At 39.9% G+C, this 23,914-nt stretch overlaps 3 protein-coding genes across 6 annotated transcripts in view; 2 read left to right on the plus strand and 1 right to left on the minus strand.

Annotated features, from left to right (window-relative positions):
• The first annotated feature begins 2,960 nt into the window (after positions 1 to 2,960).
• On the plus strand, positions 2,961 to 10,112 carry LOC105356228 (GRAM domain-containing protein 2B). Its single transcript, XM_023965543.1, has 13 exons — positions 2,961 to 3,144; positions 3,544 to 3,687; positions 3,815 to 3,872; positions 4,905 to 4,977; positions 5,198 to 5,301; positions 6,140 to 6,229; positions 6,650 to 6,721; positions 7,074 to 7,139; positions 7,234 to 7,324; positions 7,410 to 7,466; positions 7,539 to 7,635; positions 8,706 to 8,816; positions 9,330 to 10,112. Exons 1-13 carry the CDS (start codon positions 3,101 to 3,103, stop codon positions 9,331 to 9,333), a joined length of 1,011 nt encoding a protein of 336 aa, XP_023821311.1. The 5' UTR covers positions 2,961 to 3,100; the 3' UTR covers positions 9,334 to 10,112.
• A 301-nt stretch (positions 10,113 to 10,413) lies between these two features.
• Positions 10,414 to 18,938, minus strand: LOC101161510 (protein ABHD17A). Of its 3 annotated transcripts, XM_011486684.3 has the most exons (6): positions 18,743 to 18,933; positions 18,020 to 18,111; positions 16,859 to 17,336; positions 16,503 to 16,697; positions 14,643 to 14,822; positions 10,414 to 13,413 (listed from the first exon to the last, which is right to left on the minus strand). In XM_011486684.3, the coding sequence occupies exons 3-6, from the start codon at positions 17,320 to 17,322 to the stop codon at positions 13,188 to 13,190; spliced, it is 1,065 nt and encodes a 354-aa protein (XP_011484986.1). In that variant the 5' UTR covers positions 17,323 to 17,336; positions 18,020 to 18,111; positions 18,743 to 18,933; the 3' UTR covers positions 10,414 to 13,187. The 3 variants fall into 3 exon arrangements, with proteins under 3 accessions (XP_011484986.1, XP_020566666.1, XP_011484987.1); XM_020711007.2 differs by lacking the exon at positions 16,503 to 16,697 and having other exon boundaries at positions 18,743 to 18,938; XM_011486685.3 differs by lacking the exon at positions 18,020 to 18,111 and having other exon boundaries at positions 18,743 to 18,934.
• Positions 17,382 to 23,914, plus strand: part of LOC101169812 (semaphorin-6B) — a 41,451-nt gene continuing 34,918 nt past the window's right edge. Inside the window, exon 1 of one of the 2 annotated variants that reach the window (XM_023965542.1) lies at positions 17,382 to 17,739. The gene's annotated coding sequence lies outside the window, so the exon portion shown is untranslated. Of the gene's footprint in view, positions 17,740 to 22,249; positions 22,800 to 23,914 lie in introns of those variants that run through there. The other variant, XM_023965541.1, reaches the window with a different exon arrangement.

Raw genomic sequence — 23,914 nt, forward strand, 5'->3', positions numbered from 1 at the left:
ATGTAGACAAACTGCAATAGTTCTGGAATTAGAGATACAAAGCACATTACATGATGTAATGTTCTTTGACTTTCTGAGACATCCTGTTTTCAAGAATGTCATGTGTGGTGACGTGCAAAAGTGAAAAAGCTGAGTTAACCAGCATGGAAAAAGAAGGTTAGAGGAATGCATTGTTCTGTAAAGGATTGTTATTGTCAGGCTTTGATGCAGCACTTCCTTAATGGATTTATCAGGAGGTGTACATCCAGTAACTTTCATTATTTGTCTGTAGACAAAATCAGTCATGGAAATGAAGGCAGATTTTATTTGAATCCATTAACTGCATTCAGTACCAACACAACATCTCGAGTCATCAGAGAAACACAACAGGAAAGGGATCTTTTTCAACAATTGGCATTTGTACAGTTCAGAATTTTATGTATTTTTTTATGCGGTGCTCTCTCCGCACGGTGGGGGGGTTCATATTACACCTGAGCCGGGGGTGTTCGTGTCCCTGGGGGGTGGGTCCTGGTCCTTGCCCCTGGGCGCTGGGCCCCGCCAAACTTCCAAAATGGCCGAGCCTGGTCGGGCCATATTTATAACATCCCTTATGGGCCGCCCTTTTTTTTTTCCCCGGGGTTCCCCCCTCCTGGGCGGGGGCGGCGGGCCCCTGCCTTGCTCCTACCTGGACCAACCGTGGGCCGGGTGGGTGGCTGCCTGGAGTGCGGAGCGGGTCTCCCTTGGGGGGTCCTGGCTCGTACCTGGGGTCGGGGCGGGGGGATGCCCGGAACTCCTGGGTGGTGGTGGGGTGCTCGTCTGGGGCTGTGGGCGTCCCTCTCCGGTGGGGCCCTGCGTTGGGCTCTTCCGGCGCGGCGGGGGGCTGCTTTCCTGGCTGGGCTGGGGCGGCGCTCTCTTTCCCTCTGCGCCTCCCTGCTCTCTGGCTCTGGGGGCCTCGCGGCGGTCCTGCTGGCCCTGGCCTGGGTGGCGGTCTTGGTCGCCCGGGGGGCGGTTGTTCCCTGCCTGTTCCCGTGTGGCGCTGGGGGAATTCCGGCTGCCGCTGCTGCTGCGGCGGGGGTATGGGTGTGGGGGTGGCTGGGCGCTCCTCCTCCTTCTTTTCACATTCCACCATCCATTTTAGAAGAACATAAACACTCACCTGAGCACAGGTGTTAGCTCACCTTTGCACTAATAGTTTGCATGATTGAATGACTGAAAGATTTCACACTAGTTGGTTTAAAGGCATAGGTATGCGTTCGTGAACACTATCTGTTTTGTGTGCATGTTGACATGTGGACATTTCTGCGGCTAGCAGGTGTGTTGATAATGTTTGAGTGTGTGTGAACAGGCCCCGCCCTTTTTGTACTACATTTGAACCGTACCGTAACGATAAACAACCAGTAAACCTGTCTGCTCTATGCTGCTTCATGGTCTTACCCCCCTTCCCCTCCTATTATCACCCTCCTACCCCCCCCTCTCTCTAACGTCCCTCTCTCTTGTTCCCCTCTTTCCTTTTCCGTCCGGTCCAACACCAAAGATTTTCAAACATGATTGAAATTAATAAAGTTTGGCCTCAATTACAAAAGGGGTTTATTCAGACATACCTTTGGTTTGTCTGAAGATGAATAACCCCTCTTGTTAAAATAAAATATGTCCAACACAAGAGGCCCTCAGCTCTCATCTGTTTGCCCAGCTGTTGGACAGGACAAGGTTAAAAAAAAAAAAAAAAAAAAAAAAAAAAAAAAAAAAAAAAAAAAAGAATGTCATGTGTGGTGACGTGCAAAAGTGAAAAAGCTGAGTTAACCAGCATGGAAAAAGAAGGTTAGAGGAATGCATTGTTCTGTAAAGGATTGTTATTGTCAGGCTTTGATGCAGCACTTCCTTAATGGATTTATCAGGAGGTGCACATCCAGTAACTTTCATTATTTGTCTGTAGACAAAATCAGTCATGGAAATGAAGGCAGATTTTATTTGAATCCATTAACTGCATTCAGTACCAACACAACATCTCGAGTCATCAGAGAAACACAACAGGAAAGGGATCTTTTTCAACAATTGGCATTTGTACAGTTCAGAATTTTATGTATTTGTGATATTTTTGTATTTTGTTTTATAACACGCTCATAGTTCCTCTAAATAATAGCATTAAATTAATTGGGCATTTTTATCCAACATTTCATTTTACACTCTAAAAATTACTGTAAACTATATGGTAAAAAAAAAAAAAACTGGCAGTTGGGGTTGTCAGAATTTCACCGTAAAAGATAAGGCGTTACTCTAACAATTTTTGAGGTAAAAAAAAATTTTGTTTTTAAACTTCTTCTTGAGCAATATTCCTAATTATTGCTGTAAAAAGAAATGTACTTAGGTAAATGTATAAGTAAATGTATGGGTTAGATGTTGCGTTTTTAACAAGAAATTGTAATATGATTAATAGTTTTGATAGTTATGTGTATTATTACAGTTATTTTTCATTCTTTGACTTTTACCAATCAATGAATAAAACATGAATAAACCGCAAATCAAATAAGTGAGCTTCCATACATTTGTAACGTTATCATTAAACATTTAGCTTATTTGTCCTTTTTTCATCATTAAATGTTCATTTATTTGTTAATTCACGTACTTTTGCTGGTTTCCTATAGTGTTTTGAATTTGGTTACAGGCATGATAGCCATATTAAAAATGAAAGAAAAGCAGGTAGGTGACAGGTTAAAACTAAAACGTTCGTGTAAAGCTGTCAGGTGTTGTATATGTGCGTTGGAGGCTTTTGTCGCTCCGGCTGATTATCTGCGCGGGCTGGACAGACTACATGCCACAGGAACGTGATTGTCGTTTCTAAATCGCCTGACGGTTTTTAACAGGGCGCTGTTCACCTGACTTTGCAAACATGTCTGCACCCGTGAAGACGGGAAGCCCCGCCCCAAAGCTGACTTTGCTGATAGCTGATTGGCTAGAAACGAAGAGTGGGCGGTATGTTTCTATTTTCATAGAGTGAACAAGAAGAAAGAAAAGAAACAACAAACGAAGCGACTCATTGAATTCGATGTAAAGAGGTGTAACAAGGCCGTTTCGCCCGGGAAGTTTTGTGTGGCTGACTGACAAAACGTTTTGACGCTGAACAATGAATCACAAAACCAGGAAATTCTCACTGGACAGCAGCGGCAGGTGAGCATGTTTGCGTCTGCGCCACGTCCCTGAGTTTCTTTTGGATTATATTTATTTTAAATTAGTGTATGCTTGCCTTTTGTGGTAAAATATGTTATTTTGTAACGACCTGAAGAAAAATGTCCGTGATAATTAATTCCGAAGAATCATCGGACTAATCAAAAGTTCCGTCAAATATTTTCTTTTTTTATTTCTCATGTTGTAATCTCAGATATAATAAGGGTCTAACTGTGTAAACTTACTTTTGTTATTGTTGTTCAAGGAACTCTCATTTAGGGTAGGTTTCCCCTGAGCTCTTAAAGCTTAAAGCTCTTAAAAATGAAAGGCTTTCGTTCTGTTTGGTCTCTGTGGCGAGCTTTAATGTGACGTCATCCGTCCCATTTCATTTGGGGTCACCAGTCCGAATGGACCATCATCACCAGTTGGCGGGGGAAGAAGCAACAGCCTCTCCAGCAGGAAATCCAGTCTGAAGCCGAGCTTCCAGGAAGCTGCACAGGAGACTCAACAGTTCAACCCCAGCCTTGATGCAAGAATGCCCCTCAGGTAACACAGACTTCAGAAACCACTCAGCCTGGAGGGGAAACTGGCAGGAAAATGAGGTTAAAGGTTTGAGCTTTCGTGCTGTTGATGCAGCTTCTTAAACAAAAAAAATCTTTATCTTTGTCTTCAGGGAAATAAACACAACTGAAGATGTTTTTGACAGATCCGACAGCCTCAACAGAAGTCATGTGAGTCTGCTTTAACATTATCTTTTGGTTTCCTCTATGATTACTTTATCACATTTTCTAAGAAAGAGAATCAGCTTAAAGATGAAAATTGTGTTTTTAACTTGTTCTTATGACATTTTTCTTGTGGTAGAGGACCCATATAAAGAACATTAAACTTGAGTAGTTCTGTAAATCATTGTGAATCAGGAGCAGACAAAAAAATGCAGTTGGGAAAATCTTGTAGGTATAGTGTAGAACCTAAAATGGCAAGCAACAAGTTCCGTGCTCTGCTCCATTCTGATGCATCCACTTGCAGACAAATAGATCCATGTGCCTCTTCATTTCCCTCTTCTGAGCTGGAATCCGGCTCAAAGTTGTACGGCTGGAAAGCTCCAATATACCTCGCTACTTTTGTTGAACCGATAATGTTAGGTTGGGGCTGTAAGCTAGCGGTGTAAACGGACACATGTTGGGAAGCAGGCTTATTCCACAGCAACGGGTCACAATTTAGAGGGGAATTTCTAACAAACAAACACCTGCCGCTCTGCAGAAACTTTGTTCTATCAAACAACACTGGATTTTTTTTTTATTTTGGCTATAAACAACATAATCATCATTAAAGACCAGTGGGAAAGCGTTTAAAACAGACCATCAAAGTGGGATTTAGAGAAACTTTTAAAAAACAATTTTTTCTTAATTTGTTATATCTTTGATTTTCTTTTAAAGTGTTATAATCAGTTTTAGTTTTTTCTTGACTCTAAATAAAGGAATTTATTAATTTCTCCACCTACTCATTTAGATGTTGAAGAAAATGCAGGCATTTAGAGATAGAAGTTTAAAATACCAAAGCAAATGGCACTCAAAGTGTTAAAGAAAGCGGTCACATCACAAAGCAATAAAAGTCAACTCTCTGGTCACAACTCATTTTGACTGTCCCCTTGAGGAAAACGGTTTGTTTTAGCAAAGGTGTGTTGCCCAACCACCTTTTGTTGTGTTCAAAGTGAAACCCCATTTTGTTGAGGCTTCACTGATTTCTTTTGTTTGTTCCCGCAGAGCTTCCAGAAGTACAAAAAGAGCTTCCACAAGCTGTTTCCAGAGATTCCTGAAGAGGAGAACCTGACCCACAGTGAGTTGTCTGAGTTACTCACTCGCCTGTATTGATTATGGAAACGACTTCCCCCTCCTGTCCTTCACATCGTGTCCCTGATGTCTTTTCTGGTAGATGACTTCCTGCCATAGGCTGTGTAGTCTGTAAATGATTCAGTGGACATGCCTCGGTTATGGAAGTGACACTTTTTATTTTATTCCTCAGAGTTTATCTAAAGCTTTCCACTTGTTTGCTTCAGCGTTCACCTGTGCCCTGCAAAAAGAGGTTCTGTATCACGGGAAGCTCTTCGTTTCGGAGCACCATGTCTGCTTCCACTCATCTGTGCTGTTCACAGACACCAAGGTAATGCATGATAGCTAATACCTGATTTCACACACCTGAAGTCATACTTAAAGACTCATTCCAATGAAAAGCGTCTTTTTGGTGATTCTATGTGGTTTTGTTGTATTTTTCTCACGATGGAGGACGTATCTAAAAAAAAAAAAGACGATAATAAATGCATTTCTGAGTATTTCTTTATTTAAATCACTGTGAATCAGGAGCAGGTGAAGAAATGCAGTTTGTAAAGAGCGTATTTGTGACCTAAAAATACGTTGGGTGGCCAACGCGCTCTCTGCTCCGCTTCATTCTGATGGATCTACTTACAGATAACTAGAATCATGCGTCTTTGTTTTCCTCATCTGAGCTGGAATCTGGCTCAAAACGGTTCGGCTGGGTATCTTTGATATTGCTCGCCATTTTTGTTGCTCCATGTTAGGTTAATGTGAGGTTGGGGGTGTGAGGGGGTTTATACCACCAACAGTTCCACCCACAACCCACAGGCAAATTTTTTAATTAACTTCTGCTGCTCTGCAGAAGCTATATGTCCTAGAAAAACAACAGTTGTTTTTTTGGTTGGAAAAAAAGCACAATTATGATTAAAAGAGCACTGGGAACACTTTTACAATAGGTCAAAAGATGATTGGAGTGGGTCTTTAATCGGCACATTTCTAAACGTGTAAAAGCCTGGTTTTATATAGAAAACAACTCTAATCCTCAGAATTTATGAGCTTTCATGACTTTGTAAAACTCATATAGACATGGTGTTAGGTTTTCTGTTTCTGTGCATATTTTAAGGGAATATTCGAGTGAATGTGTTGCTGTTGTGAAGCCTGAGTCATCCGTTTCTGCTCCACTGCAGGTGGTGATCCCAGTTTCCAGCGTGTCGCAGGTCAAGAAGCAAAACTCGGCTCTGTCTATGCTTTCCATCCAAACATCCACTGCAGAGAAGGTCAGACGCTGCACACGCATTCACAGATCTCAATTAGGAGTCATTCTGTGCCACGCAACGAGTTGACTGACAAAAACTACACATTATGATGCTAAATGGATCCTTTACAGTTTGGTGATGTTGCTGCTAAAATGAACAGGAAACGGATTTTTAAAAAAAAAAGCTGCATTGCAAATATTATTGTGTTTTATCGTTATGTAACTTCAGTTTTTTGTTTTGCTTTCTTTTTAAGAGGAGCTCAATTTTTAATGGACTACTGCTCTAGTTGAGGGTTAAAAAAACTTTGATTTTTATTCTGGTCTACAAGCTACTTGGACATCTTGCCACGCCTCTTTTTTTTAAAATAAAGTTCCTTGAAACAGAAAAATGTAAATTTCTTGGTGCAGATTTAACCCATTCTTTCTTCTTCTTCTCTTTTAGTATTCGTTTGCATCTTTGAGAAACCGTGAGATGTGTTACAGACTGCTCCAAAACATCTGCTCACACACACAGGTACTGCAGGAATGCCTCTAAACTAAGTTCACTTAAACATTAATTCACACAAGTCTTTCAAGTCTTTCATGCATCCGAATAGAGCTGTGAAGTCAAAAAGCTTGGAGAAAGATTAGTGAGATTTGTACTGCGTTGGCATTTGGCATTATACCTCTTCCATTTATAGGTGGCGGACATGCACTAGTAAAGGGTAGAAAAGAAGAAGCCCCTCCCTTCCTGAACAGTGTGAACACCATATGCTAAATGCGCGTTCAAGAATGTACTTTTACAGCGTTCCTGAACGCCTGCCCAGTGTGAACGTTGCTCTATACACAATTATGAAGGCATGAACAGACTTGTTTCTGTTCCCTAGGAACAGGAGACTGCAAACAGCAGCCCCAACCCCTCCTCTACAGAAAATGAAGCAGATCATGACAGGGTAAGTTTCTCCTCAAGATACCGTCAGACTTAAAAACTAAATAAGCGGATGAAGAATGCAAAACAATCCCTGATGTCTGTTTCCTGCTCTGCAGGTCTCGGGTCGTTCCAGTTTAGATGACAGTCTAGATCCAGATGTCAACAGCATCTGCTTTGACAGCATCCTCCCGGCTAATTCTAGTGAAGGTAGAAGTGCCACCCTTTAGTCATTTATTACTAGCAGAATTGATTAAAAATTGCATCGAACATGAATATGTTTTTCTGTTTTCAGCTCCCTGCAGATGCAGTTCTCCCCGTCCAAACAACCCTAGACATGCAGACCGTAGAGGTATGTAAACATAAGCGATGAGCGAGCAAACACACGTGACAGAGAGACAAAGTCACCTTTTTCCTTCTTTAGATATGTGGTGGATCTGGAGGGCTGTGGAGAAAGTGATGCCATTATTTCTAAGAGAAGCAAAGAATTTGGGCGCCATCAGCTTTGTCTTCATCATACTGTGAGTGCAGAGCTCTTCATGTCATAATGCTACGATTTTTGAACTTTTAGCTAGCAGTTTCCTTTTCGGTTTGAAGTGACACCAAGTCCCCAGCAGCAAGGAAAATCCTATTTGTAGCATGTTCTTGTGGCAATATGTATCAAATAATTTAGGATTCAAATGCATCTGAGTATTTCCTTCTTTTTTTGCTCACTTGGGCATGTGAGGTGCTATAAGCTAGCAGGGGAAAGTGTAAGTGGATGGGAAAGGGGCGGAGCTAAGCTCCACGCCAACAGTCCCGCCCACAATCCGAGCTCCCAACTGCTCTGCAGTTTAAAAAAAAAAGAAGACACACAGGCTTTTTGATTTTGGCTGAAAACCGCCTATATATAATTGACATATATAATAGAAAAAAATATAAATGGAGTGGGACTTTTACCCTTCTGCTATCTTGTTGGGTCCAGATGACCCCCCACCCTTACATTGACGTGTTCTCCCTACCATGACAAAGGTAGATAAAGGTGGAAAGATTTCATGTAATCCATGGACACCAGTGAAGATCACAAATCATTGAAGAAAAAAGGTTCAGCGCACTGTCTTGTGGGGTCCAGATGACCCCACTGCAGACGATAACGTGCCTCTAAGGCACGTTATCGTCTGCAGTGGGGTCATCTGGACCCCACAAGATAGCACAAGGGTTAAGCAAATGTGTGATTTTAAAAAGAGACTAAGTGGGCTACAGCAGTCAAACCCAAACTGCTTAATGTCTTTGAGTTTTCTCATCATGTAACCCCAATGTTTTTATTTCCTTAATAAAGGACCAATTGAAAGTTTCAAACCATGATTGTTAAAACACTTGTTTGACGAGTTCAGTTTTTAGGTTAATCAAAGTGAAAGTATGCAGAATTTCTGCATAACTGTACAGCTCTTAAGGAAGGAAAGTCATCCTAAAGATGTCAGTTACAAATGTGATTAAGATTTCCACTCAGGTGACACGGCGATGGAATGTTCTGATACCTTTTATCCGACATATTTCTGTTTTAACGACTGAGATGATCCGATTTTTGCACCCCGTTCCCATCTTGGCACAGACTGTTGCTGATGGTGGTGGCATCCGGGTACATCGGGCTGAAGATCACAGCTCTGGAGGAGCAGCTGAACTTTTTGGGAGCCATAAATGATTTGACTTCGCACTACACAGAGTGAGTAGATGTAGAGGCAGGCAGCTGAAATGAGTTAAGTTACTGCAGAGGGAAATGTGTTCAGGTGCGTGTAAAGGGAAAAGTGAGGTTACACCAACCGGTTTTAGTTTGGATTTTTTTTTTTTTTTTAAACCTTCACTTCTGTCTGATCAGATTAAATGTGTCGCTCTGCTGGTTTTAAGACAACAATGTGACAAAGAAATCACATTCCAGAGATTCACACCTATTACAAGAAACAGAATGTTAAAAGCTTGAGAGAAAAGTCTGACTTTAAATGACAATTTTCCATGTGATTATGGGCAGTTATGGAACTAAATGCTTATAAAAGATGAGCTCCACTTCCATCCACTCCAACAGAATCTGTGGTTTTGAGTTGACACTACTGAGATTCAGGCATTTTCTTCTATTTTTATGCTGTGAATGCGTTTTTTTTTTTTGTAAAAAGGTTGATGTTTCCCTCAGATGTTGTCATTTTCTTTCATGCTGTTTTCTTTGTTTTTTTCCCCCCCACAGGTGAAAGAAGCATAGCCACAGGCAGCAAGCTAACAAAAGCTTTTTCCAACTACAATTCTGAGCATTTTGATGTAGCACAATTCAAATATGAAGGTTGTAAATGTTCCACACTGCAAACCTTTTTTTTTGTTAAATCGGCTTATTGAATCTCTAAAATCCCGTGTGCTGTGTTGTGGGGTCCAGATGACCCCACTCCCAATATTAAAGTGCCGTGGATAGCACAAGGGTTACAAGAGAATCTGTTTTTTTTTTTTTTTTTTACAATGGTATAAAGAGGATTCTGGGATTTCTGAACAAGGCCACATACAGATAAATGGCAGAAAAGGCTGCAGGACAGCATGTTCAGTTTAGATAAATAAAATACTCAACGCTACAGCATAAGATCTACATCAAAGACACTCGACAAGCAGCAAAGCCCAATTAAGAAATCACCGTCTTTACATGTTGTGACCTTGTGTTAAAAAAAATTGTGCCAACTCGTTCTAATTTTGAGTAAAAAATGTAGCAACATTAAAGATGCAGTGACAAGAACTAACCAGAAGAGGGCAGTCATCCCCAAAAATTCAATGCTGCACAGGTGGATTTATTCAACTACTTCTCTTTTTGTGTTTAATTCTATTTCAAGACCATTTTTTTGTTTCGGTGCATGACTGCTGTTTTTATAGTGCATGGACTCCTATTTATTCAGTGTTTCAATCTTTAACTCTGTACGACTACCTTTCACTCATTGTACTATAGCTGTTTTTTTTTTTAATACAATAGAAAATAAATGTTTTAAATAAACCCACTTTGGTGTTTTGTACATAAGTGATTTTATTATTGTCCATAAAAAGGTCAAGATTCAATCCCATGAATTTAATTACATGTTTTTTTCAGTTCAAAAAAAGCATCATGGGTTGTTAACATACAAATCATAAAACAAATAGAATAGGTAAGTACAATAACCATAGAAACAGTCCACTAGTAATATCTAGACCCCCCCCCCCACTGTTTTATAACTGCCCCACTCAAGCTCTAGCACAAAAACCAACAATACATCAGTTAGTATTAGCATTTTTTTTAAATCTCACAAGTCTCTCTCTTCTTTTTTTTTTTTTTTTTTTTTTACAAAAAAAAAAGCGCTTCACTGTTCCAACAGCATGAGTTCAGCTTTACCCTCACATAGACTACACAATACATAATGTCTCATTTGCTCTGCAAAAACACAATAGACATGCATACAGTTTTTACTGTGCAAGCCCCCTCCCTCCCCCCCACCCACCCCTTCAATACACATTCAAGGCCAGAGAATACAATATATGTCAACCTTAGTGGTGCATTAATAAAACAGTACGATCCACCCAGTTTCTGTGACCCCATGACTCAATGACACTCCATTTGTTTTCCCTGATAAGCTGTCCAGGAAAAAATGACAACGACCCTTAACTTTCAGAGTGAGGAGCTCACACTCAATGTCTTTTTTTTTTTCCCCAAACGGCTCAGATCCTCTTAGAAACAGACAGATTTCCTTCTTTTTTTGAGATATCAGAGACAAAAAGCGAACATGATGAAAACATTTCCTGCTCAAGAGGATGACAGGACGCGAGTGGTGTGAGGGCTCCTGCTTGGCTTCATGAGCCTCTTGTCCTCCCAAAAATGGAGTCATCAGAAACAGTGCTAGTTTTTTTTGTTTTTGTTTTATATATATATATAGATGTTCCCTTTCACAAAACACAGCCACTACCACTGGAACTGATCGGTCTCCTGTGTCACAACCGGTAGTTAGTCTGATTTACTCTCAGAACCTATTAGTTCATATCAACACAATGTCCTCAGCGCTGGCCTGTAGAAACACAGCAAAAAAAAGGAGAAAAAAAAACATTTATACCCTTATTACACTTTGGATGCTTTGTACAATAGTGCTGAACTTAAGACCTGCTTTTGTCATGCTTGATCTGATATATATATATAGATATATATATATATAAATGTGTAAATATAAGTGTTTGTATGTAGTGTTTGGGTGTGTGTGCTGATGTGCAAAGGTGTGTGTGTGGTGGAACCTGCACCACACCAACAGTGAGAGGCTCAAGTATGGCTTGTGTCAGACATTAGAAGCGTGCTGCCACCCATAAGAGAGCTACTGTACACTTAGGGGCGACAGAGGTCAAAACAGAGCGAGAGTAGGCATGATGTTCCATCCTGGTCACTGTTAGTCACAACATCCACGAGCGTGGTGGGAAAACACCTCCACACTATGAAAATCAAGTCAAGGGGCAATCATGTCGAGGTCTTCCGAGAAATGTGCCACGGTCTGTGAAAGGAGGCCGACGTGTGGTGCTGAGCGCTTCACGGGAAGTAAACTGTAGTCCTGAAGCATGATTGTTATTAGGAAAACAGACACAAGCTTCATTATCGTGGCGATCTAAGCAGATCATTTGTCTCTAGTCGGATTTGAAGCATGAAATGTAACCAAAGCATCGTGTTCGAAGTACAAAATTGTTCAGAATTACAAGCATTGCCAGACATTTGAACTTTTTTTTTTTTAAAGGGACAGTTGAAAAGCTCTCCATTTATCAAGTGAAAACCAGTCATTTTCTGCTAAACTTTATGTGAAAAACGGAAATGCAAAAGTGTTTCTGCCCAAAGGTGAAAGGAAATTCTGTCAACTAGCTTCTTTTTTCCGGTCAGAAATGACATGGTGTCTCCAAAAGAAAAAAGAAAAAAGAAAAAAAAAACATTTCTACAACTGTAATGTGCACCTTTTGCTTTTCAAAAATCAACTACTGCTTGACAGAAGATCCATCTGTTAGGAGCCAACCTAAAGTGAATCACAGAGCAGATCTGCATTTGCATCGATTGAACCAACCTACAAATTGAATGTGTGCTACAGACTGCGCACTCGCTAAGGGAAATGCAATGTGTTTCCTGAAACTTTATTAATACAATTGTGAGGAGAGGTAAAGGCTGATGCCTGGGCGAAACACAGGAGCAAGTCATTGTCTAATCGGATTCACAAGGGAAAAGAAAAGTGAAAATATGAGAGTGTAAAAGCATCCCAGGAGAGTTTTAGTGTTATCATCCGAACTGGCACCAGAAAATGCCAGAGAAGTCTTAAACCAGCCTAAAGTTCAGGAAGGTGTCAGCTGAAGCAACACTTGGGGAATGCCCTGGCAGTCCGATGGAGGTTCATTCAAAAGGAGGCGACACCAGTATATGTCCACTGGAAAAAGAAGCGGCCAAAGCGGGGAGGTATTCTTTAGACATACACACTTTCAAAATAAAATAAACAGCAATGATAAGTCTCCCTCAGCTTCCTTTACTTGCAGCTGTCCAAGTCATCAGGATGTCCTTCATTTCGACCAGCATGTCCTGGCAACGCATGCCGACATGTCTACACATTATTCAGGTCTCACAGGTCCACAGAGATCTTCACATACACACGCACGCACGCACCATGACACATGCATTCACCAGCACATCACACTTTAAAACGCCATCTGTGCGTCTGTTTAGAGAAAAGAGATTGTAGTTACTTCCCAATTTCAGTAGGTCAACACATCTTGCAGCTGCAGCTCATGGCTGGGTTGTTGACTTTATGATTCTAAACACCGAGGATGGATGTACTGACGGTTTGTAAAAGGACCTGGCCTTAAAAAACAGGAAACAAGTCATTGGTTGTGTTTATTTTTAACCTCTAAGTGTGGTGTTTAAAAGACACAAAGATGTGACCCAAATGACGCTTTCCCTTTCAGACTGAAATGCAAATGTGCTGATGTTTTGTTTTGCACACATGCTACCACGCACACACGCACACACTCACACACACATACACACACTAGTTGTCATACATACAAAACCAGAGAGGTTGTTCGTTTCTCAGGTGTGCTGTGCAGCGAGGTCCTGGTTGATGAAGCGCCGTAGCCTCTCCAAGTACTGACTGTAAAGCTCTATGTCGTTGTGACCGGCGCCTTCCACCCACAGCGGCTCCACGGCCTTGGGACAGCGCTCGAACAGGGCCAGGCCGTGAGAGAAATCGATCACCTCGTCTTCAGTACCGTGGATGATGAGCACTGGAGACGGGATCTTTGATACTTTCTCGATGCTGGAAGATTTAGAAAATTAGGAGATCAAAATAAACATCACCGTAAAAAAGAATAGGAAAAGAATTATAAGTTATGTCACAACCTAAAATCTGCTTTCCGGGAGTTCTTTAATTGTAATTTTTCTTTCTATGCGAATCTAAAAAGTTGTTTTAGGACGAACAGTCGAGTTACTTCAAACTAAGAACTTTTTTCAATAGCAAGCCAATCTTCGTTATAGGTCTTCAATTTTAAATGTTTAAATTAGGAATTGCTGGAAAGACCACATTTCTTAAAACCCTTGGTAGATTTTTTTTTTGCTTATTTAAGTACAATTCTTTTAAATTTTAAGATTCTTGGACTTGTTTCTTTTACCTGTTTTTGCAGAACTGTAACTGTGTTTTTCTCCCTTTTTTTTAAACTTAGTGAGCAATAAGCAGTTTCTGGAGTTTCCTAAACTACATGTTCTCACATTTGAAACTTCAGCTCTTTCATCAGTTTCTCATTAAGGGTCAATTCTCTTTAATTGCACATTAACAGACATCCACCACTTTTAGTTTTCACAAGGTCAATCCTTCTGAGATACGTTTTGTGATATTTAGTCACCTTACAGATCTGTTGGCCATTAAGCTATCTGATGGTGGGATTACACCCATTAAGCTGCTTGGACCTGTGGCTAACATGGGTCCAGGTGATGGATGATCCAATCACAGGTAGACACTTAAACTCTGTTGTAACATCCAAGTATTTAGATTCCCACGTCTAATCTTTCAACGTGTCTTCTACTGCTTACAGGATCACTTGCTGACCTGATATGACCAAGTTTCACCACAGAATGCGGGGACTTTTGGTTCTACTCTAGGCCGAAGGAAATCATGAAAAAATCCTCAGAACCAAAGAAAATATGAATAACATTTCACTGGATTGTCCTTCTACAATCAGCAAGAGGCACACTAACAGTAAGCTAACAAATGAATCCTTTCATCACCCATTTGTAATTCATGAACTTTGGTACACAACTTTAAAAAAAACTGAAACGGCCTACTGTGATCTGGGGTAATTGAGAACCGGCCATTGTCTGATGAATAGCACGGTTCAGGTTACTTGACTGTGAATGCAACAGAGCTGAGTAACAGGAATCCAGTCGGCCACTTGAGATGCAGCAGAAATGAATGTATGGCTATAATATTGTAACCAGGCCTGTCCCAATAGTAAATGTCTTTCTGCTTCTGGGGACTTAAGGTGGACTTACTTTGGAAAGGCGTCAAAGCAGTATGTTTTCTTAGTGTCGGGGAACGCCACTCGCATTCCAGAGGTGAGAGGAGAGTGAAGGACCACAGCGGCACACTCAAACCGCGACGCTAGGTCTACCGTGGGCACCGTGCCAATGCTTTGTCCGTACAGGATGATGTTCTCCGGACTTATGCCATACCTGAAACACAAATCCGTGTATTTTAAAAGAAAAACATATCTGGACTTCATAGACTCAAAAACGTTCAGATGTATTTATTCAATTATCGTCTAAAACACATCATGGCATTAAACAAAAGGAGAAAACAGAACAAAACGATAGTATTTACATCATATAAATGTAATTTGATTTGAAATTAAATCACAACAAATATTTGGTTAACAAATTGCATCTATAGCATTTTAAAATCGCAACCATTACATGTCAGATTTTTAGGTCATTTTATATAAATTCAGAACTACTCAATGTTTATCTTATGCCAACATTTTAAACAAACATAAACCAACTAATAAATAACCAGCAGAAAAGTTTCAGACAAACCACCAGAGCAGTCTGTGTCCGACATAAACTTCAATTACAAATTCTGCTATTTCTAGAAAAAGTCCAAAAAAACTGATATAAATCCACGGCGGTGCAACATCCACCTACACTTTTCACAGCTTCTTTTTCTGTTTGTTGCCCATCTCATAAAACAGCAGCAGTGAGAAGAGCTGTGCGTGTGTGCATGAGTCTTGTAAGAGTCAAAGTAAGGCTTCCTGTGAAATCATGAAGTGCTGCAAACCTCGCGAGTCCTGCTCCAGGCTTTTTCTTTCACAGCTCTATTCCGATAAATGAAGGACCTGGTGTCATAGAATTCTGTCAGGGCAGAAATTGCAAATATACATTTCTCCTTTATGATCAATTTTCCCCTGGTTGGCACTTCCATGAATTAACAGGGACGCCATCCATACGTCACTACCAAATCTGAGTTCCTGATTGGTCAAAGTTCGACCCTTTTAACTTTCGATGCACATTCGGTAGAGGCGCGTCGTATCGTATGTAGAGCCTGAAAACTGTCTTTAAAATGTGTGTAGCAATAGCTTGAAGGCAAGAAATTTGAATGGTGAAGCCAAGAATGGACATTTCAGACTTTTGATTGAAAGTAGTCGCTTGAATGTGCATTATTGAGAGTGAACATAGCATGATAAGGCATTAGTACCCATTTTATAAATCATTTTAAATGTTAGAAACAAAGTGTCTTTTTTAATTTAAGTTCATCACATTTATCCTCTTTGAAAAACAGTTAAATCAATTTGGGAGTAAAACAACTAAACTCTTTGGAAGCCCACTAAAAGCAACACGTGTTAAAAGTATACGTAAAATAACTCTGCTGACAGTTTTTTTTTAGCATGAATGTATAGTCTTGTCCTGCACCATAATCCTACTTTCTTTTTTAAAGAGCACGATTATATTAAAGGCTTTGTTATTCCTTTTTTGGTATTTATTCTAAAGGCAAAGTAAATACTCTGCAATTTCTTTCAATTGTCTGTCTGATACCCACATGAAATTATTTTTTTGTCATAACTAGTTGTCTTTTTTAAAAAGTGTTGTGCTCATATAAATGTCAGGAGGAGCTCCAGAGTCTTAAAGGCCAACATAGAGAACAGGGATTTTTAATAAAGAAAACAAAGAAATGGCTGTGTTGTGACAGAAGGAAAAAGTCTGAAAAGAAAAACAGTCCAACCCTTCTTCAATAAAATGTTTCTAGCCAGTTGTGGAAAGCTGGTAACAATTAATCAGCTGACTGAGCTTCAGTGGATACTTTGGCTGTCGATATCAAAGTCTTCCCAGAATGAGAAAGAAAACTTCTGACCCACTTACCGGGAGCGAAGGGCGTGCCAAGCAGCATCAATATCGGCGTATAGGTTCTTCTCAGAGGGTTTGCCAGTGCTAACTCCATAACCCGAGTAATCGTAGGAGAAGATGTTGCAGTTGATGCGTGTGCCTAAGCCAATGTAGAAACTGCTCATCTGGCCTAAATCTACTGCATTTCCATGAGAAAACAGCACTGTAAACCTTAGTAAAACAGAGGAAAGGGCAAGCAGAGAAAAGAAGTTAGCTGCAAAAGTGTTGAACGTATTAAAGTTATAACTGTAAGGATGTTTCTGACCAAAAAATGGAGTAGAAATGTGCGTAAACAAAAAGAAAAAAGTGGGCATTAGCATGAGGTCTCTCACCTTGCATTGGGGGCACAGCGTATATACATGCATCCGACCCTGTTTCCTCGGCTTGATCGGGTCAAAAACACGTCGGTCACATCCAGCTCTCTCTGTGAATACTGGAACTCGGCTCTTTCTGTGAGATGAAGCTTCCACCTACCCTCACTGCTACTACCACCGGTACTGCTGGTGCCAGCACTGCCAGCACCAACACCGCCTCCTCCCCCTCCTCCTCCTCCTCCTCCTCTGTCACTTCCACTGCCAGTATTAAGCCTAGAACGCAGTCCAGGGGCTCCAATAGAAGAGGGAACAGCCCCAGAGTTAGGGGCAGTAACAGGCGCAGTGCCAGAACTTGGATCTGGATCAGGGAGTAAAGCATAGGTGGGCTCTGGTGGGAGGAAAGCCAGCTTGGCAGCAATGCGGCTGGGACAAGGGGGGCAGCAGAAGAGGCAACATAGTTCTCGTATGGACAGTCCGTTCATCTTCTGGTATGAATCTAAACAAGAAAGATATTAAGCGTTGGGAGGGAAGGAAAGACAATTTTGATACAATTCATTATATTTTACATATTGGAATTGCTTCTTCAAATTAAGCTGGCAATACATTTTTGTTACCCAAAACGGAACTTATTTTTAGTTAATGCATTGATTCGTGATATACTAAAGCAGGGTTGCTCATTCCTGGTCCTTGAGTTTTCCAGCTCTCCCTACACCACTTGCTGCTGATTACCTGGACCAGGTGTGTTCATTCAATCAGAATCTGGAGACGATTGAGCTAATCAGCATCTAGCAGAGCTTGGAGATCTGGAACAGTCAGGGTGGTGAATCGCGAGGACCAAGAATAAGCAGCTCTGTCCTAAAGTGAAGCATCCATCAAATAATTAGGAAGGCTAAATAGAGGTCTGTAATTGTTTATGTTTTTATTTTATTTTAAAAGAGGAATAAGTGCAAACTCTGGCTTAGTTATGTCCAGTGCTGTGAATAAAAAACAAAGATATACATATTAACTGCCAATGAGGTAAGATAAAAAATAAGTAAACATCCAGGAAGATGGTCAGTAATATAACTTCTCACTTTTCCTCATCATGACTTTAAAATACCATGGCTATGTTGTTAATTCTTGTGAAATTCCTGCTCGTAGGATCTCCTGAATAATAACAAAACGATACAAAGAACATACTTTAATCTAGACGTGCTTTGGTCTTGAAATCAGCTGCCACAGCAAAGCACAGCACCAAGGTTTTTGGATCTCCTCCGTGAACAGACTGGATCCTAACGAAATCACAATACAACACATCTATCATATTGTATATAGATCACAATGGCAGGATGACCTGTAGATTAATTTCTTTTAAAGCCTTTCAAATCATAAAAATAGAAGAAATGTACACCTATACTACTAAAAACAAAGATTAGCGTGTTGATATCCCGACACTGAGAGATTAAACTAAGCAGAGGAAGGAGGCAATGATTTGTGGATTATTGGTCTTTGTTGGTAGCATCATTAAACATGTTTCTCTCAGATTTGTCCAATATAGGTGGGGGGACTTAATGTGTAATGTAAATAAATATATTGTAAAATGTTGGATGTGAGCATTTTTGTAGGGGGAAAAAGAAAATTAAAGAAATAGACTGCTATAGTAATTACACAGGAAAAGCAACATGCTAATGCTACATGCTCAACACTGATATTAGGCTCGTAATTGGCTAGTTTAATATATACTCTATTAGAACATATTACAGACCCCTAAAAAAGCAACTACAAATTAATATAAGACTATTTACTTTCTTATGAAGATGTATATCTAGTTAGCGATCAAATCTTCATTATTTTCTATAGCAAGGAAACCAGCTAGCGGCATTTGCTAGCAAGCTAACGCGGAAACCTAAGCGACCTACTTACCGACTTACAGCTGGTTAGTGAGCAGGAACGTGTACACCTAAGTGTACACGAAAGCAGAGCAAAACTTAGAAAACTCTTCCTGTGTCTTGACATGGATGTACTACTCTTGTTTGAGCCACTTAGCAGCAATCTAGGATAAATTCATGGCAGCCAGATTTTTTTTAACTGTCCGACTTCACCCGGAAGTGACGTAAAGACGCTGAAAAGCCCTGCTTAAAACAAATTGTAATCCAAAAAAAATTGTAATCTTTAATGTTATGTTGAATAAAGATGACAAAAAAAATGAAAAAAAAAATCAGAAAAAGAGCTGTAGCTGTAAAATACATCGGTGCAACTTTTGGGGGTAGTTAATGGCACCACATTTCAGCTTTTTTAAAAGTTCTAAAGTATGCTTAATCTAGTAGTTAATTCTAATTCACAAATTCAAATTTCTGTTTTTCATTCCTTCATTTATTTTCATTTCCACAAAAAAACAAAATAGCTTGCACAAGATCTTGGGAAATGAAAATGGAACAAACAGAAGAAAACTTATTTTTCTGCCCCTTTTTACATTTTTTGGATAATTTTACAAAAACAAACATACGTCCAGTTTTGTATTCAGGAGAAAACATACATTATTAATTCTTAATCCCCCAGAGTCTCATCAAAGGCAGGGTTGGAACTACCAGACGCCACTTGGCACTTGAGGCCCCCTTTTTTGACAGCACATTAACATTTGTTAATAATACTCTAAAAAATTGTTTTGATGAATGAAATAAAAAAGTAAATTTTACAACACTGGTCCTACAAAGGCAGTTAAACATATAACAAGAAAAACTGTAGAAAAAAGCAAGTACAACTCCAAAAGCTGGAGATCATGCAAATTTTAGATTTATAACTAGACACAATGTTTGACAATGCATAGCAACACATACAAAAAATTTACTCTCTAGCAAATGATACTCTGTTTCTCCTCAAATGTTTTAACAAGCATCCTTTGAACTCGAGGACTGTTGGGCATATGCCCAGACTGCCCCTTTGATAAATGTGGGCCAATTTTTACTCCTAACTTTAACATCCCACAATGAAGCTGTGAATAATTCATTAACTGCAAGTGTGCATACTGAGTGAAATGAATCATTGTTGTATGATGTTCCACAAAATAAGTATTTAGCACCTACAAACAAGCAAGAATACTAAGTTATGTATATATTTTTAGCATTGTGATGCTGCCAATTAGGTGTTTTTGGTGTTATTTGGATATCGTTTGATCCTTTTGTCTTTGTAAATCATTGAATTGCCTCTTTATTGATTCCTCAAGCAGCTAAGGGTTGGCTGTCAGCTGCTCCTTCCAATTTTTCCAGGGACCTGAGAGTTCCAGAATCAATTTTTGTTGAACTTGATACTAAGAGCAGGTCTGGTCTGAAAGATGTTCTTGCAATGTACGGTGGAGGCTTTAACTGTCTCTTTAGGTCTGTCAGTTCCAGGCTGTGTACTGCCTGGGAACCCTTCCCTTCCCTGACAAAAGTGATGCTGTTCTGATGCTCGCTTTGCTGGATTCCAGTGCAGAGGTGAGCACAGTGGGTATGCAGAAGTGTCTGCTGCTTTACAACAGTGAAGCCTCAAAAGTTTTGGAGGCATATTACACACTGAATGGATCAGAAACTTTAGTCTTGCTGGTTCTAAATTCCAAAGATATGTCCAAGATATTTTTTGGGCAGATGCAGAGTCCAAATTGAATCATGTTCCCTGTTGACATTTTGCAATGCCCCTATTTTGGCATTTCCTTCTCAACCTCTGCACAGCTTTTCACCAATATCAAAATTTTCATCATATTGGTACCACTCCGGTTGTTGACAGGTAGCTAAATAATCTGGCAACGTACATATGGTGTGTCTGATGCAGCATAAAAGACTTTGAGGTTTTAGACACTGTAGTAAAATAATGCAACGTAAAACTCTTTCATCATTTTTCTGTAAAGTAGCAAAACATACCTACAGTTCCAAATGTTCAATGTGAACATTTTTATGTAGATTTGGATTTTAAAAAATCCCCAGATTTTTACACAAACAAAAAGGTCAGTTTGTGATTAAGACTGGTCTTTTAGAGAACACAGAATTTGTGTACACATTCTAAAAATCCTGCACATTTGTTATGATAAAGCCCTTGTCACCTTTTGTCTGTAAATAGGCATGTCATTCCCTGTAAAACATTCTTGCTGCTCCTATTCCTTATTTTGCAATGGATGTGAAAACAGTCCAGTGTGTACCCCGCCTCTGCCTTGAAGTAACTGGGACAGGCTCCAGGAGCCCCCGTGGCTCCACACGACAAAACCGGAACAGAAAATGGCTGGATGTCTCTGTTTTTTCTTCCTCTTTATTCATGCAATTGCACTGTCTTCTTCTATTTCTGTAACGTTACAAGTTGCAATAAGGTAAAAAAAAATCTCAGTTTTACTCAGGTTTTTTATCTGATTAACAATGAAGATGTACAACATAGAAAACTGACAATTTAGAAATATTTTAAAAATAAGAAAAAGATAATGATACCTGTATTGTAATGCATTCTGTTCATACTTACCTAAACTATTTAGCAACAATTTCTTCCCCAAATGTGTGTTTTTTACATATCCAGTCACTGTTATTTAATGGCAGTTATGACTCACCACTAAACATATGTTATAGCCCTGCTCGTTCTATTGAACACAGCAAAAAACCTGTGTGATTATTAATCCCTCTAACAAGGGTTTTTGCAAAAACATCATCAAAAAATCCATCAAGTAAGTATGACTAAAAAAAACAACAGTTATATTGCTACTATCATACAAATTTTTTTTCTTTGAATTGGTCATGATCTGGCTTTTGGATGCATATTCTATTCAAATTATTATCTGTATGGCACTTTTCCTATGTGACCCAAAGTCCTTTATACAAAAAAAAAACAGTTTCCAATTTTAAAAGCAAGACAAAGACTATCACACAAAAAGAAAAAATATATAAAATCCTTACTACCCACCACACACAACATATTAATGCATAAAATGATTTACAAAAATGCATGCATAATTTAACAGACTGACCAAAAATGAATCCAGATTTCACTGTAAGTTTAGGCATCATAAGGTGTTAATGTAGCAAAAAAAGAAAAGTGATTCAGTCAAAAATGAGAGAATTGAAAGAAAAGAAATATATATTCACTACTTCATGACAAAAAGCCATAGCACTGGTTAAAAGAATGCAGTTTCTTTTTGAGTAATACAAGTTTAAGTAATGTTTTTTTTTATTTCTTTGTGTATTTTTCTAGTTTATTTTGGGAAATGTGAGTTTTTTGCATTGGTGAATACACGTATGACTGCATGGTTATTTACAAAATGCTTCCTGTTAATTTGTTGCTATGATCATTCCCTTGAGCATCTTTGTACTTCATTTCCCTGTATCAGACGCTGTAATCAGGTAATGGCTTGACACAAAAAGCGTGCACGTGCACGTGCAAGGGATAAAGCAGGAGGAGCGAGAGAGAGGAGGGGAGGGAGAGCGCGCGTGCTCCTCATTGATCCACTGCAGGACTGGGTTTCAGGGTTTCAGGGGTGTGTGAGTTATGGGCCCCTGTTGTCACTGTCTGCTCTGCGTTGGACATTTCGCATCGCCACAGTAAATTTAAAAAGGGGATTACATTTTGCTGACTGGTGTGTTCTCAGCCTCTGCTCCACCTACAGAAGAAGGACTTCAACTCTGCCTGCCTGCATTTGCTGGATGTGGAGCTTGTTTTGACAAAGGCTGCGGGAGAATAAACCCCCCCCAGGATCGCAGATCACCTCAGTGTGAATATTAATATAGGAGAGAAGAGGGGGGGGTGTCATCTGTTTTGTTGCTGGGCGTTTTGCGCGCACTAACGGGTGATGCTGCTGCAACGCGCCGAAGCCGTACAGGGGGAGAGACAGGTGAGGTGCGGCTGAAGAGCGTTTTTTTTTTCTTCCCGGAGAGGCTTTGGATACCCGTCTCCTCTTTTTCTCCTACGAGAGGCAGAGGAATTGGTTATTGGATCCCACCTCGGGTTCTGTACCTGACCATCTGGTGCGGTGAGTGTGCCAAGAAATGGAGCGTTTGAGACTTGGATGATCATGTGCGCAAGGCTTGACCAGGTACAAGTGCGCAATTTTCACAAAAGGCAGGCTGCATTTCTTTTTAAACCCCCTCCCCTTAATCTTTTTGTCTATATAAACCCCCATACTGTCAGCGTTGTGGTATCTATTGACTGAAGTTTGATGTTGAAATGGCACATCATGCGCACGTCTTTGTTGCACATCATCCTTCTTTCACATGTTGCACGTTCAGGGTTAACGATGCTCATGTTTCAGTTGAGATTGTGGTGAAATTGCCCTTAATGCAAATTGTACAATCAGATCAAGGGGCGAGACTCATTGCTGCTTTCACTTGCATCAGAAAGATGCTCCCTACCTTCAAGATCTCCTTTTAAATCTTTTTTTTTAGTGCTACAAAATATTTTGACTTGTCAATTTAAAGTTAAATGTTTATTAATTCATTAGGTTATTGTTCATTTGCATAAAACAAAGCAGAAATCTTCATTACAAAGGGCACAAATAGAATTTAAAGTTAAGATACAAAAGAAAAATATATTTTTCATATAGAGAGCTGTCTCAGAGACTAACAATAAACAAAGTTAAAAACCCTGTAAAAGCGCAAGTTACATTTTAAATTAAAGTTGCATTTAATCTTCAACTAAATTATAATTAATGTTATTTTTTGGTTGTTTGCAGCTGTTTTTTTCATTTTCACCCTCCCAGCTACTGTTGTCCATGTTTTGATTACAGTGTGAGTCGACAGAAAAACATGGCTGGAGATGTAAAATGTAAAAAAAAAAAAAAAAAAAAAAAGCAAGAGAAGGAGGAGATAGAGGCACACAGACAGTTTGGGCATACAAGGGATAAAGTCTGGCAGAGAGCTATCTGGCATATAGTCTACATGAGGAGAATGTAAAAGGCAGAAAAAGAAATGATGGTGCAGAAAGCGTTTGGGAGAGAAGGGCTGCAGACAGCAGTCTGAGCGGGTGTGAATGGTTTTCCTGTTGCCCACACAGACAGCCACACAGCAGCCGTGCGAGCAGGTGCTGACCCCACCACACAGCAAACGGCGAGAACAACAGGTGCAGCCCCTTTGGAAGTCCGTGGACATA

Source organism: Oryzias latipes, chromosome 17 (assembly GCF_002234675.1).
Source record: "Oryzias latipes chromosome 17, ASM223467v1".
Lineage (NCBI taxonomy): Eukaryota > Metazoa > Chordata > Actinopteri > Beloniformes > Adrianichthyidae > Oryzias > Oryzias latipes.